Source organism: Amaranthus tricolor, chromosome 14 (genome assembly GCF_026212465.1).
Source record: "Amaranthus tricolor cultivar Red isolate AtriRed21 chromosome 14, ASM2621246v1, whole genome shotgun sequence".
NCBI lineage: Eukaryota > Viridiplantae > Streptophyta > Magnoliopsida > Caryophyllales > Amaranthaceae > Amaranthus > Amaranthus tricolor.
The window spans coordinates 20,868,171-20,882,708 of record NC_080060.1 but is presented as its reverse complement, the minus strand read 5'-3'; the positions used below and the strand labels follow the sequence as shown (position 1 = coordinate 20,882,708).

The window sequence follows — 14,538 nt, the reverse complement described above, 5'->3', positions numbered from 1 at the left end:
GCACGCTCGATCGAGCAATATGCAGCGCGAGCAATCAATGGCTTTCTGTTTGAGTCACTTTTTTGTTTGGGCATTTAAGCCTTTTGTGTTAGGTTTGTCTAATGTGTTTTATGTCTATATTAAGAAGTCTTAGAGCATCATTAGGTTTCTGTGAGTAAAGCTAATACACTAGAAGCAACTAGGGTTTTATCTAAGAGAGTTCTTCATTGTATTAGTGATTTTGAGAGAGACCGCCACTAAAGGTGAGGTCTTTGCTTTGGGAGAGTGAGTCATTAATGTATAAATGAGTATATTAATGATAAGATACTTTGTTTGAGGGAAGGTATCCTTAGATACTTCATATAGTGTGTTTTGCTTCTTCCATTGTTGTGTTTTATTTTTCTTGTTTTCTTTGCACTTTGTTTTGTTTTTGTTTCTTCACCATTACCATAGCCCATTCACAACAAGGTCCTAATAGCCCTATCAACATTCATTTGTCCCCCTTAGGGCTGGGACTCTGCCATAGGAAAAGTCGCAAATCCTAATAGAATCTACTGTTGAGAGAAGAGGGTACTTTCTCATCAGTTTTTCTTGCTAAGAGGTGACAACCTTTCGGGCAAATGTGATGAACTTAAGGCGCACTTTTAAAATTAGTGTCATTGATATTGTTTTTTGACATATGTCTTGATTATCATTTGAACATTGTATATTAGGAAACGACCGATTTACTTGTTTTAGATTTAAAGTCGCTGCATTTTGTGTGGCAGGGCATTTTAACTACATTGTCACAGAGTAATGGTAGTTACAAGTATGATTACGCAACTGTTCCCTTTCTCGCTGAGGTTTTCAAGGTAATTTCCATTCTTCATCTTCTTCTTGCTTGGAAAATTGATTTCATGCACCTTCAGCAACTTTATTGTTCAGTATTGTCCTTTGTGTTTGTAAAATTACTTGGTGATATCTAGCATAATTCTCTGTAGGGAGGTCCGGGCTTCACCTTCTGTTGAGAGTACATGGAGGATCTTACCATGCTCAATTATGACATCTCCCTGATTATTTGTACTGATAAACATATTTAATTTTAGAGCCCTTTTCTTGTTTTAACTTCCTATTCTACTTATTACTTTTTGCTATTGCACAAGTTTAGCTTATGTACCTTATCTAGAAACAGTAGCACTCATTCGAGTTTTTATTTGAACAATGTTATATGTCAGGCCATGATTCACCAAATCGTTTTTCTTCCCCAGATTTGGCTCTATATTCAATATGGCACGCCTAGTTTTAGATGATTTTACGAGTGGGTTTGAAAAGGGACCATCGTGGCAATGCCTATTCGATGGATATAGCTTGACAACCTGGATGGTCGTTCTCAATTTAGGCTCTTCACGGCTGCTAATTTCTTGGCTAATGAAGTACGCAGATAACATTGTGAAGGTAACTAAATATACTCTTCGAACCGAAAATGCATCGTTATAGTTTCTTTCAACAAATACATGGAATCAGATAACTTGCGTAATTGCAATACCAAATTTAATGTTTTTGTTTTAATAAATATGAAATAAACTTTGAGGTTTATTCCACTTCAATCGCAGTGCTCCTGACGATGATTTTGTTTGTTTATCTGTTCAGTTTCAAGCCAACCTTATAGGTTTGTCACTGCATGCCCTTATACTTTTATTTTTTGCACAATACTAGGCCTCATCCCTCCTATCCACCAAAATTCTTCAAGTCATCTTGTACGAGTCTGTCTCACCATAAAACGGGCACATATAATTAGTTCATTTCTCTAATTGATCACTTTTAAAATTATAAATGATCACTTTAATAGATTAAATGTACATGGGTCAGCCCAATAGAGAGTCTCACCATAAGACCATCTCATTTAAGAATTTGGGTAGTTTCTTGTTGCTTCGTTCTTTTGACTGAGTTGTGATGTGTTTTCTTATTGAATTGTGTCTTCATGTGCTTCTGGAATGAAAACATATTGGACTTTCAGGGTTATCCTAAACAAGTATTTGCTTGCTCTTTCTGGATTTCATTTCTAGAAATTATGAGAATCCCTTAGTGTTGCAGCTCTTCTTGGGCATCATTATTTGCATAATGTCAGTACGCATGTATTTCGCTCCTCCAAATTCGCTTGTCGATTTACCTGTGACAGCAAAATCGGAGAATGAGAATCTGAAAGAAGTTGCTATTGAAAGGATGAATTCTTGACCTCATTTTTGCCTGAGAATATGCTTAGCTGCTTCGGCACTTTTAATCATAGTTAGAAACGAAAGTGGTTTTTTATGCTCTCCATGGTGTCGATTTCTAATTGTTCTGAGAATCGACAGTGCTGCCTAGGTAAGGGCTCTGCAAGGAAAATCAGCTAGTTTATATTCTAGATATATTTGTCCATTATTTCAACAGGATCAAAGATTTATAGTTCTTTTATTTAGATTACAAAGGACTATATTAAAATGACGCATCATACCATGTGCACTTCTTGTTTATGTGAAGTTGTAATGATGTTTTCTATCAAGCGTCAATCGAAAACAATCATTTTGTTAATGTTTTCACGTATTTTCATCAATAATGGTAAGGTTTCCTACATTCAACCCCAAAACCTAACCTAGGTGGGAACCTAAACCAAAATTTGAACCCGATGATGAGGCCAAATTGGGTTGTTTGCGGAAATAAATTGGACCCTCTAAAAACTACAGCAGTGGGGGTGTTTCTTGAATTAAAAGACTAGGAGTTTTGACTCTCCAAGGCCACCAATTCCCTTATTACAACCAAGGACTACTCTCAGTTATAAAAGGTGATAATCTTGCACTAATCAAGATTGATGAATGTTCATACACATTCAAGGAAGACAAAAGAAGTGCATCCAAATATTAATGATCAAACCTGAAATCTGAAATCTTTACATGGCTTAGACTCCTATTTATAGACTTATGAATGAGGAGAACAAGCCTTAGGACTCTTAGGAATTTAGACAACTAGAAATAACGGCTAAAAACAAACACATGCAAAACATGTGCACAATAGAAGAAGCAAAACAATTAGCCTAACAACTAAACAATGCTGTCAGGACAAACTTTCGACCAGGTGACCTTCAGCTCCCTTTCTTGGTGTTCTGCTGTGCTCGTTATGAGGCGCTTAAGGTCTTATTGGAAAGGTCCATGTATAGAGATTCCATTTTTACTCTCTATGTCTCCCAAGGTACATGAGTTAGTTCTGGACAACCCTTGCAAGGTAGGCTGGTCAGCAGTTTCCAGGGGCTGGCTTCTGTTTTCTGTTCTTGTTTCAGAATGTGCCTTCTGTAGCTTCTGTAGTTCTTCCTCTTCTGTATTCTTCCTATCTGCTGATCTACTTCACACTCAAACACACACCATGCCACAGCCACTTGTTTGCTTGCAGACGCTATTGTTGATCAAAACTACTCCCAAGTTTATGGTCTTGAATGCGTAAGAAACCTGCGCCATGTCAAACATGGTGCAAACTCCCCTTCTTAGAAAAGAATTATCCTCAATTCTTAACTCCCCATGATTGGTTGTTGCCCTAACCATCAAGTATTTACTCCACTTGCAAATAATCAGCTGCTACGATTATTTTTTAACTAATATTGATCACCTTATACGCTGTGCTGCAAATACTCAGCTGCTGCAAATAATCATCCCAGACCTTGTTCACCTTGCTGAAACTAATGCCCAATAGACCTGCTGTTGCTACTGAATACGTATTACAAGTACTCATCTGTACAGACCAAATGCTCACTGATCAACACCACCTTGTTTAACTGCTCCTAAACCTTGCACACTAATCTGCATTCATGTTGCTGCTGTTGTTCAGCTTTTGCACAGCTGCTGACCTGCTGCCTTTCTAACTTTTAATACACACATGCTGCCTGTTGGTTGCTATTGATCTGAATGCTAACTTGAACACAGTGTGCACACTGATCTAATGCATCTGCTACTGCTGTACTATTGATTTTGTTGGCTGCTGTTGTTCTACATCTGAACACAACTTGTTTTGAACTACTGTTTGCTGATCAATGCATCTGCTACTATTTGCTGATACCAGTGCACACATTCTGCGTGCTGGACTACTGTATTGATCCTCTTGCTTGTGATCTAAATCAGGAAACCTATTGCTGGCCTGCTGTGATGGCCCGATGTTCTGTGGCCCTGCTGCTGCTGCTTACACAAATTCTAATATTTTGTTGCTTGGATAATGATTCATCTATTGCTGCTGTATTCTTCCCAACAACCTCAATTACATTCTAAGTCTTCTGTTGTTGCTTGCATAATGATTCATCTGTTGCTGCTGTACTCTTGAGCTGCTCCTCTGTACATTGAGCACACTTGGTATTCTTTTGCTGAGTTCAGAATGTGGCTCGCATTTGGATCAAAGTAAATTAGAAACTATGTATCCCAATGTCCACCTGCATGTAAGAATCACGTTTCTTGCTCTTACTTGCATGATTATCCCAACCCATATGTTAAACAAGCTCACCAAATTGATTAGATTGCTAGTGTTGCCACAACTCCAACTAACTTGTTGCACTTTACCCTTTTGAGTAAAAATTCTACCTCGAAGTTTTGTAGGATTAAGCTCAACAAATCTTTCCACATGAACGTAATCCGCTAAAGGTGATTTTTCAGGCACAAAATCCACCTTGACAAACTCATGCTTCCTAGTTTGCACAACTTGTAAACCAATCTCATATCTTGAATGAGAATCAATCACTTCTAAGCACTCTATTTTTGACCCAACATTCTCCATACCAATTGTCTCAAAAACTTCTTCAAGGTCTTTAAGACTCTCAACAATTTCAACACAAGGTGTTTCAACATCTCCTTTAAGATCTTCAACAGTCTCAACACAAGGTGCTTCAATATCTCCTTTAAGATCATCAATCATATCCACAAAAGGTGCTTCAACAACCTCTTCACTACTCTCCTCATTGTATGGTTCTGGATATTCATCATAGATGGGAGCCACTCTTGAATACAAGTCAAGTTCCTCTTGTTTATAAGCAATTTCATCACCTTTTGTCTCCACAATTCTCTCAAGGCTAATATCATTATTGCTGTCTCTTGATGGTTCTTGTTTGATATCAAGAGAAAAATTCAACGGCGTGCTGTTTGATTGTGCAGCAACATGGCTTGCATCATCCTGCAATTTCCAACGATCTTCCTGAAGGAGGATGCACTTCCTCAAGTGTTTTTGATGACTCCAAAGCTCCTCCAAACGTTCATACAATGCTAGATTGATAGCGAATCATCCAAATCAAATCCACGAGGCCTTATTAACCTTTTGAGTTTTGCTTCTTCATCCTCCAATGTTTTTAGAAGAAAATTTATCAACAGCATAAGCTATGACCTCCTTTCTTTCATTTATGCTCATGTGTACGTTTGGTGACTCCATATTCTAAGACTCAAGAATCTCTCAAAAAGAAGTGTGAGAGTAAGGAAAGGGTGAAAAAGAAACAAAGACTGAAAAACGGAGTTTGGGAATTTTGTTGTGCACAAAACAGAAAACAGCAGAACAAACACCACAAATTCAGAATCTGTGTGCTCGACCTTTACTACTGTGAACCCAACCAAACCACCTTTACTTTTGATGAAACTTGGTGAAAACACACCCCAAGATGTCTAAAAACACCCCAAATTGAAATCACTCAAAAATATTGTGTGGTTTAATCACAAATCAAATTTTACTACACACATACAGTCTGAACTGTTTAAGTGACCTTTGGTCAAAAACACTTGCGTATCTTTTTTTCCACAACTCCAATGACTACACAAAAGGACCAACCAAAACTAGACTCAAAATGAATCAATGTGAAAAAAGAAACAATGAAAAAGACTCAAAAATGAAGGATGAAAAGAAAAAAAAAATACAAAAGACACAAGAAACTTCAACTATTCTGTATCTTTGCAAACCACAATGAATGGGTCATTCAAGAAACCTATAAAACGTATGTAAAAGTGCACAAATGACGTGGTTTGATGAATATAGGATAGTGATTGATAATGTGATGAAAAATGAAGGCCAAAGAAAGGAATCTTGATAGGTTTTCGAAGACAACTTACCAAGGCACCCTGATTTGATCAGTTTTGGGCAGTCTGTAAAGAAAAATTCATATCTCCTTAACCACAAAACCAAATCCAATGATTCCAAAGCCAAACGTTTCCCAACTCAATTAGAAAAACCTTGTAAAAAAAGTTTTGAAAAACAATCACAATACGATCCCCAAAACGCTACTGTTTTCGACCCCAAATGCAGTCAGTTTCTGACAGCTTCTGTTTCTTCTTGTTTTTGCGACTTTTGGCTGTTGTTTCTCATCAAAACCAAATGCATTATGAACCCCACAAGGACTTTGAGGCTCTGATACCAATTGAACCAAATTTGGACCCGATGATGAGGTCAAATTGGCTTGTTTGCGGAATTAAATTTGACCCTCTAAAAACTACAGCAGTGGGGGTGTTTCTTGAATTGAAAGACTAGGAGTTTTGACTCTCCAAGGCCACCAAATTCCCTTATTACAACCAAGGACTACTCTCAGTTATAAAAGGTGATAATCTTGCACTACTCAAGATTGATAAATGTTCATACATATTCAAGGAAGACAAAGGAAATGCATCCAATGATATTAATGATCAAAACTGAAATCTGAAATCTTTACATGGCTTAGACTCCTACTTATAGACTTATGAATAAGGAGAAAAAGCCTTAGGGCTCTTAGGAATTTATAAAACTAGAAATAACGGCTAAAAACAAACACGTGCAAAACATGTGCACAATAAAATAAGCAAAACAATTAGCCTAACAACTAGACAATGCTGTCAGGACACACTTGCGACTAGGTGACCTTCAACTCCCTTTCTTGGTGTCCTACTGTGTTCGTTGTGAGGCGCTTAAGGTCTTGATGGAAAGGTCCATGTATTGAAATTCCATTTTTACCCTCTATGTCTCCCAAGGTACACGGGTTAGCTCTGGATAACCCTTGCAAGGTAGGCTGGTCAGTAGTTTTCAGGGGCTGGCTTCTGTTTTCTGTTCTTGTTTCAGAATGTGCCTTCTGTAGCTTCTGTAGTTCTTCCTCTTCTGTATTCTTCCTATCTGCTGATCTACTTCACACTCAAACACACACCATGCCACATCCACTTGTTTGCTTGCACACACTATTGATGAAAACTACTCCCAAGTTTATGGTCTTGAATGCCTAAGAAACCTGCGTCATGTCAAACATGGTGCAGAACCACTTGCGGTAAGTTTGGATAATGATTTTGGAGAGAAAAGAAAGGAAAGGAAAAGGAAGGGAGGGAAGAGAAAGGAAGGGAAGAGAAATAAAAGGAAAGTAGCACTTGTTTGTTTAGGAGGGGGGCAGGGAAAAAAAGAGAGATAGAGTTTTCTCTTTAAAATTTTTCAACTTGGAAAGCTTGATATCTTAACAAAAATCCTCTATTCAATCCCTCCAAATTCCTTCTCTCCAAATCCCTTTTCTTCTATTTTGTTATCCAAATAAGGAATCCCTTATCCCTGCAAATCCCTCCCTGTCCTTTCCCTCCATATCTTTTCACCCAAATACACCCTTAATGACATTAAAATAATAAAATAATGTTGACATTCTACAAGATGTTGAAAATTTTTGTTTCCAGTTGTAAGGCCAAGTGAATATGTTATTAATCCTTGTAGAAAACTGAATACAACTATAATTCTTTTTTAGAAAACAATTTTTCCTTGCTAAATTGTAAGTAAGCTTTATCCGATAAAGTGAGAATACACCCATATAGGAAATTTTTTTATTTAAGCTTATTTTTTTTTATGTATTTGGAGAAATAAGTGTCATCCAAACTATTTTGTAAAAATAAGCTTCTAGGGAAGACGTTGTCGACGATAGCTTTTTGAACCCTAATGGGCTGTAAAGTGAATTTTGGGCAGTAAATGAGAAAACGCTTTCTTCATATTCAATTGCAACTGGGTCAGCATCCGATAATGCAGTATTAGAAAGATTGAAATGAATAAGATTATTTAGCATTTTAATTCCAAGTATAAGATTAGGATAAACTTATGTCCCAAAATAAGCTTCCGTACGTCCAAGCCTAGCCTCGGGTAAGTCGCTATTAGTAACAGCGAATTAAGGGAAAAAAAAATAAAAAGTTGTAAGTCGCTGTTAGTAACAGCGACTTTTAGGTTTATAATTTTCCAGAAACCTTCTTCTTCCTCACTTCATTTCGCGATTTTATTTTTCACCCGCAAATCTCTACTTTCTCCTTCTTCATTCCAACCTTGTAAGGATCTTCATTCCTTCAACTAAGGTCATCAAGTTTCAAGTTTGTACCAGTAATTAGTGCTGTAGTCTTCTTAGATCGACGTAAGGTAATTTTTTTTGTTTTTTTTTTCAATATTCGAAAAATTAGGGTTTGTTGTGTTTTAATCAATTTTCACATTATGTAGGTTGACAAGCTTCCAATTACGTAATTCTTCTTGATCTACAGCTAATTGAGGTTCGTTTTTATTATAAATTTTTTCATTTGGTGGTGAATTTAAAATGTATGTCATGTGTAGTGGGCATTTACACTTGAGCTCTACGATTATGTCAAATGTAGTTGTTATTTACATTGATCCTCACTTTTAAAAGTTTGTTCCAGAATTATTAGTTGAATGTAAAATGTATAGTGGTCATATATTTATGAAGTTGATGGTGATGTTGATTTTTTATGTGTTGTTATAGAAATGGCTTCATTTCGTGTCACCGTTGTATGCTTTTGGAATGGTTCAATTCGATCAACTAGTAATAATGTTAAGTATGTTGGGGGAAAACGTAAACTGTTTGCATGCAACTCATACATGGATTTGAATGAATTTAAACATTTTATATGCTCTAGGATTGGCATTGACACTACAAGAAGTACTGTTAATTTAAGTTTTAAATACAATCTGAGTGGAGATTTGTTAGCTTTTCCGGTTGAGGATGAGGAGGCTATAGATGCAATGTGGGAGTATTCAAGGTCTACCCCTAGTCCTTCTTTAGAGTTATATCTAGAAGAGGTACCCCTAGGGAACGAAGATGTGAACGTAGTGGAAACAAATGCATTTATGAATATAACTTCTTCTGCCCCTTCTCATACGCCCTTCCCCACCCAAGAAACCGAAAATCTATTTATTCCATCTTCCTCTTATCCTTGTAATGAACCCAATCAAGTTCAATTTCAAGTCTCAAATGATGTTACTTTTAACTTACAAGATACAAATGAGCCTTGGGATGATGTTAATAGTGAGAGTAATGAATTCCTTGAGGCTCCTTCTGAGGACGATGTGGGTGTTGACGAGGAGGCTCTAGCTAATGACATGACCTTAGGAAACATTCCCACAATCGTCGCTCCTACACCCTATGCACTGGTTCCCCCTCTAGATGAACACTTTGAGGACAACTCTTGGAGGTCTTGGGATTGTGATACAACCTACACCGACGAAGGAGAGTTTCAAAAGGGTATGATGTTTGACAACAAGGATGTCTTGTTAGACGCTGTTAGATTGTATCATATTCGTAGGAACGTTGAGTACAGAACTGAGACTTCAAATCAAACCGTGCTCACGTTGAAGTGTAAAAGAGGGTGTGGTTGGAGGCTTAGGGCTAGGAAGACCTCCTATTCACCGTCATGGGAGATAATTACTTATAAAGGGAAGCACGGGGGTTGTATTTTAAGTACTGAAAACGTGTCAGCTGGGCACATTCATTTGACATCTTCCGTGATTAACAATCGTATTAGAAATTGTGTTGCTCAAGACCCATCAATTAAGGTTTCTGTTGTCCGGCAAATGGTCAAAGACCAATTCGGTGTGGAAGTGACCTATAAGCGCGCTTGGTGTGCTAAACAGCAAGCCCTTCTCTCTATCTATGGTACGTGGGAAAATTCTTATCCTCTTCTTCCACGCTTCCTGAAGGCACTGCAAATTTCAAACCCCGGTACTGTAGTTGAGTGGTTCTTTAAGGAAGATAATGATGTCGGTGTGTATGTCCGTCCTAGTATTAGAACTTTCCAACGCGTGTTTTGGGCTTTCCAACCTAGTATTGAGGGATTTAAGTATTGCAAACCCGTTATTGCCATTGACGGAACACATTTGTATGGTAAGTATCGCCATACGTTGTTGACTGCGATTGCCCAAGATGGGAACAAGGGAATATTCCCGCTTGCCTTTGCTTTGGTCGAAAAAGAATGCATAGCCGCGTGGTCTTGGTTTATGGGCTGTGTTCGTAAGCATGTGATGCATAGTCCAGGGTTATGCGTTATTTCCGATAGGCATGCGGGCATTCTAGCAACTATGGAGGAGCCGGAATGGCAACCTCCAAACGCCCATCATAGGTTTTGCTTGCGGCATTTGTTAAGCAACTTCAATCGTCAAATGGGTAATGTGAAGTTGAAGAAAATGTTTGGTAGGACTGCAGAGCAAAGACAACCCAATAAAGTCGTCGAGGGATTGAAGGCCATTGGTGTTGTTAATCGTGAAGCACTATTTTGGATTGATGAAGTTGGTGATATGTCTAAATGGTCAATATGTCACGATGGAGGGTATAGGTACGGTGTTACTAATACGAACTTGGCCGAAGTATTCAATAACGTGATGAAGGGTGTGCGTTTCTTGCCTATAACCACTCTTGTGGAGTTTACCTTCTATCGTGTTAATGATTATTTTGTAAAAAGATGCGAGAATGCAAACGCGTGGTTAATTGGGGGAAACAAGTACACTTCACACGCCACTAGAATTATCACCCGTAACACCGAGAAGGCAAACTACCATGAGATCATCGCATTTGACTACAGACGAGGCATTTTCCAAGTTAAGACTGGGCGTGGTAATAGAGGATCGGCCAAGGGTGGTAAAATACAAAGTGTGGATATGAGCGATATGAAATGCACTTGTAACAAACCGTCCATATTTCATTTACCTTGTTCTCATGTTCTTGCCGTATGCATTAAACGACACTTATCCTATGAGCGATTTGTGGACTCCTGCTACAAGACCCAGAGCTATGTTAACACGTATGAATGCATATTCTTGCCGTTAATTGATAAGAGGGCATGGCCTCAATACACCGGTGTTGAGGTGTTACACGATCCAGATCACATTCGTGGATTAGGAAGACCTAAGTCCAGGAGGATCGCGAACGAGATGGACGAAGGATTGCGGAGACGCAACGCTTGTCGACGGTGTGGTATTGACGGTCATAATACTAGAACTTGCACGTCAAGGTAAATAGTATATATATTTGAGTATATAAAGTAAGGATTATATAACAAACAAATACACATTTTCAGTACTTCTTAATTAATTGTAGATTACATAAGGCTTACTTATTATTTAATTGCAGGAGAGATGGATCCAGCAGCTCCAGGCCCTCTGGACCCTAGTGTCCTTATGATGCAGGCGAGTCACAGGAGCAGTGTGCTATGGGATGTACAGGTCATTGAGCTTACCCCTTTTGAAATTATTACTTCATAATACTTTAAATTGAAGCTAACGTAATATTTTGATTTAGGTGTCCGATACGGAAACCATATACACCAGGCATCCCGATTCAGCTCCATGGGCGATTGACGCACGGATCGTCCCGTACCTTCAGCTTGCGAGATTTCATGACTTCCACCTGATCGCGTACGGGAGAGTCGATCGGGCGCTACTCACGGCTTTAGTCGAGCGGTGGCGCCAGGAGACTCATACCTTCCACCTACCTATAAGTGAGGCTACCGTCACGTTACTTGACGTAGCTGTTCTTACACGGCTTCCCATCGAGGGACATGCCGTGTGCATCGATGCACGCCAGTTCGAAAGTTGGCAAGATAAAGTCCATAGAGTATTAGGAGTGCGACCTCCGGCTGAGGTAACCAAAGGGAGTAGCCTGCGTGTAACATGGCTTGCACAAAACTTCTCGCAACTCCCTGAAGGTGCTGATGACGCCACCGTTGAGAGATACGCTAGGGCGTATCTCCTTTATCTGATTGGTGTTGTCTTGTTCTCCGACAAGACTGGCAACCGAGTACAACTATTGTACTTGACGTTGCTTGATGCGCCATGGGAGGTCATCTCCGGGTACAGCTGGGGTTCGGCAGCCCTAGCGTATCTGTACAGGAGACTTTGTGAAGCTTCACAGAAGAACGTGAAGGAGATCGCTGGTCCCCTGATTATTCTACAGGTAATAATAAGTTATAATGATTATTCTACAGGTAATAATATTGTTGTACCTCTTTTACTTACTTATAATGGTAATTCTTAGCTTTGGGCATGGGAGTATGTTCTCATTGGTCAACCGATTAGGAGTGTGGGTCGTGGTGCATTTGCGCCACCACTGCTTCCACCCCCGCATGTGCCATATGGATCGCGGTGGTCCTTTGAAAGACGAACAAGGACCCACACTGGATCGGGCGTGGGGTTCTACCGCGATCAACTCGATCTATTACGTGCTGACCAGGTAACAACTTCACCACAACTTGTTTTATAAGTATCAAATTGAGTAATTTATTAATCAAATTTTCACGTTTAGTTTCTATGGGACCCTTACCCCGCTGAGGCATACGCTGCATTGCCTCAGCACTCGGGCATATTGTCAGGGGCGTGGAGAGCATCTGTACCTCTGATCTGCTTCGACATGGTCGAAGTGCATCTCCCTGAGCGCGTACTGCGCCAATTTGGGATGGTACAGGGCGTCCCGCCTCCATGCGACACAGAAGCGGAGCTCCACCACTCTCGCAAGGGTCAGGATCCCAAGAACTGGCTAGAGGTCAACTGGCGGCATGTCGCTCGTTGGGAGCACAGGCTAGATCTGCTTGCCCAAGGTGCGCCGATCGAGGCTGCAGGCGCACCTACTACGGCGGATTACATGCCGTGATTCCTCTCCATTACTCGCCGATGGATGACACCACGAGGTATCTTGGCGGCATCCCAGTACAATCCCGCAGCACCGACGATGACACACTTTGTAAGTATTCTTCAACTTTAATTATTATCCTTACAACTTACATTTTAAACATTTCATTAATAATTAAGTCTTACTGCAGGCACAGGGCATTGCATCAGTCATCGGCTCCTCCCAAGAGGAGCCCGTACGGGAGATTGCGCAAGGCATACTCCAAGGCACGCAGTTTCAACACTTCATTCCGCAAGTAACTGCGCCCCACACCACTACGTACGCGTACGAGTCATCTGCTCATCAACCCGACGTTCATCTTGAGGAGGTTGACTTAACGTGTCCGGACTACGGTGTCGGGTCCTCACAGGGTGCCACATCATCAAACTATCAATCCCCTCCCCTACCCGAGCGTCATGCGACTGCATCTTACTATCGTAGGAGGCGTCGTAAACCGTCACAATTAGACAGGGTACAGGAGGAGGATTAGCATTACAATAGTTTTGTAATTATTGAACATTTGTACATACTCATTTGTAACTGTTGCTCTTTTGTGTGTAAATTGTAACATATATGTACATGTATATATTTTTACCGTAGTATCACACGTTTATTATGAGTGAATTGATGTTAACTACTCAAACTTTTAGGCGATGAATCATTCCGCGAACAATGCAGCATAAATTTAATCAAAAACATACAATCATATTCAAATAAGGATGTTGCTATTCAACATTCAACACAATTTCAAGCAAGTTCAACAAATCCAAATCCAATTACATACTTCATGCATTAAGTTAAACTAGCGTCCGTAACTAAGAAGGCTTAGTTAACTTTCTCATAATTCTTTCAGTCTCTTCTTTCCTATGTGCCATATCATCCATTTGTCTCTTTAGATTAAATACCTCATCTTTAAGCTCTTGTTTTTCCTTCTCAAGCCGTATTATTAAGTCTCTCTGCCATTTTGTACCCTCCGGAGCAATCCAGCGAAAGTATGTGCATCCTAATCCGTCAGCCAAGTAGAAAGGGCAAGCAACAAATTCACGCCCTGGATCGAAGTCGCTCCAATCAGTATTAATCTCAACTTCATAACCACAATCACAAAGCTTTTCAATACAATGATCCTTTGACATCTACATAATACATATAATATATTAACGTTAGTGAACTTTCAAAAATAATGTTTACATTTACAATAATAAAACTAACAAAATACCTTATGTTAACTTTAACAATTGATGGAAAAGAATAAGAATGATGTAAAATGGATAAAATGAAGTATAAGAAATGATGGACCTATTTATACAACATTACAACGGCTATTTTCACATTCTAACGACTATTTTTCTAAATAACAACGGCTAGTTTAGTTTTTAAATTTAAAAAAAAAAAAAGGTTGAAAGTCGCTGTTACTAACAGCGATTTACAACTTTTTATTTTTTATTTTTTTTTCCCTTAATTCGCTGTTACTAACAGCGACTTACCCGAGGCTAGGCTTGGACGTACGAAAGCTTATTTTGGGACATAAGTTTATCCCAATCTTATACTTGGAATTAAAATGCTAAATAATCTTATTTATTTCAATCTTTCGCAGTATTACCCCTAATGTAACAGCTATCCATTTATGCTTATTGTGAACCCTTGCACTTGTACCCATTTGCAAA

The 14,538-nt window shown here is 39.2% G+C and overlaps 1 protein-coding gene across 8 annotated transcripts; it reads left to right on the top strand.

Moving 5' to 3' along the window:
• Nucleotides 1-586: 586 nt before the first annotated feature.
• Nucleotides 587-13,898, top strand: LOC130799135 (serine/threonine-protein phosphatase 7 long form homolog). Of its 8 annotated transcripts, XM_057662219.1 has the most exons (8): nt 587-830; nt 960-1,413; nt 8,425-8,474; nt 11,342-11,433; nt 11,510-12,163; nt 12,245-12,439; nt 12,512-12,946; nt 13,026-13,898. In XM_057662219.1, the coding sequence occupies exons 4-7, from the start codon at nt 11,347-11,349 to the stop codon at nt 12,854-12,856; spliced, it is 1,281 nt and encodes a 426-aa protein (XP_057518202.1). In that variant the 5' UTR covers nt 587-830; nt 960-1,413; nt 8,425-8,474; nt 11,342-11,346; the 3' UTR covers nt 12,857-12,946; nt 13,026-13,898. The 8 variants fall into 8 exon arrangements, 7 of the variants coding, with proteins under 7 accessions (XP_057518202.1, XP_057518199.1, XP_057518198.1 ...); XM_057662218.1 differs by lacking the exons at nt 587-830; nt 960-1,413 and adding an exon at nt 5,727-8,346; XM_057662216.1 differs by lacking the exons at nt 12,245-12,439; nt 12,512-12,946; nt 13,026-13,898 and adding an exon at nt 8,702-11,222 and having other exon boundaries at nt 11,510-11,646.
• The last annotated feature ends 640 nt before the right edge of the window (nt 13,899-14,538 follow it).

Coding starts and splice junctions, on each gene's coding strand:
- LOC130799135 (XM_057662216.1), top strand. CDS start 8,704: ATGGCTTCATTTCGTGTCACCGTTGTATGCTTTTGGAATGGTTCAATT. Junction 11,223..11,341: donor ACTAGAACTTGCACGTCAAG/GTAAATAGTATA, acceptor ATTTAATTGCAG/GAGAGATGGATCCAGCAGCT.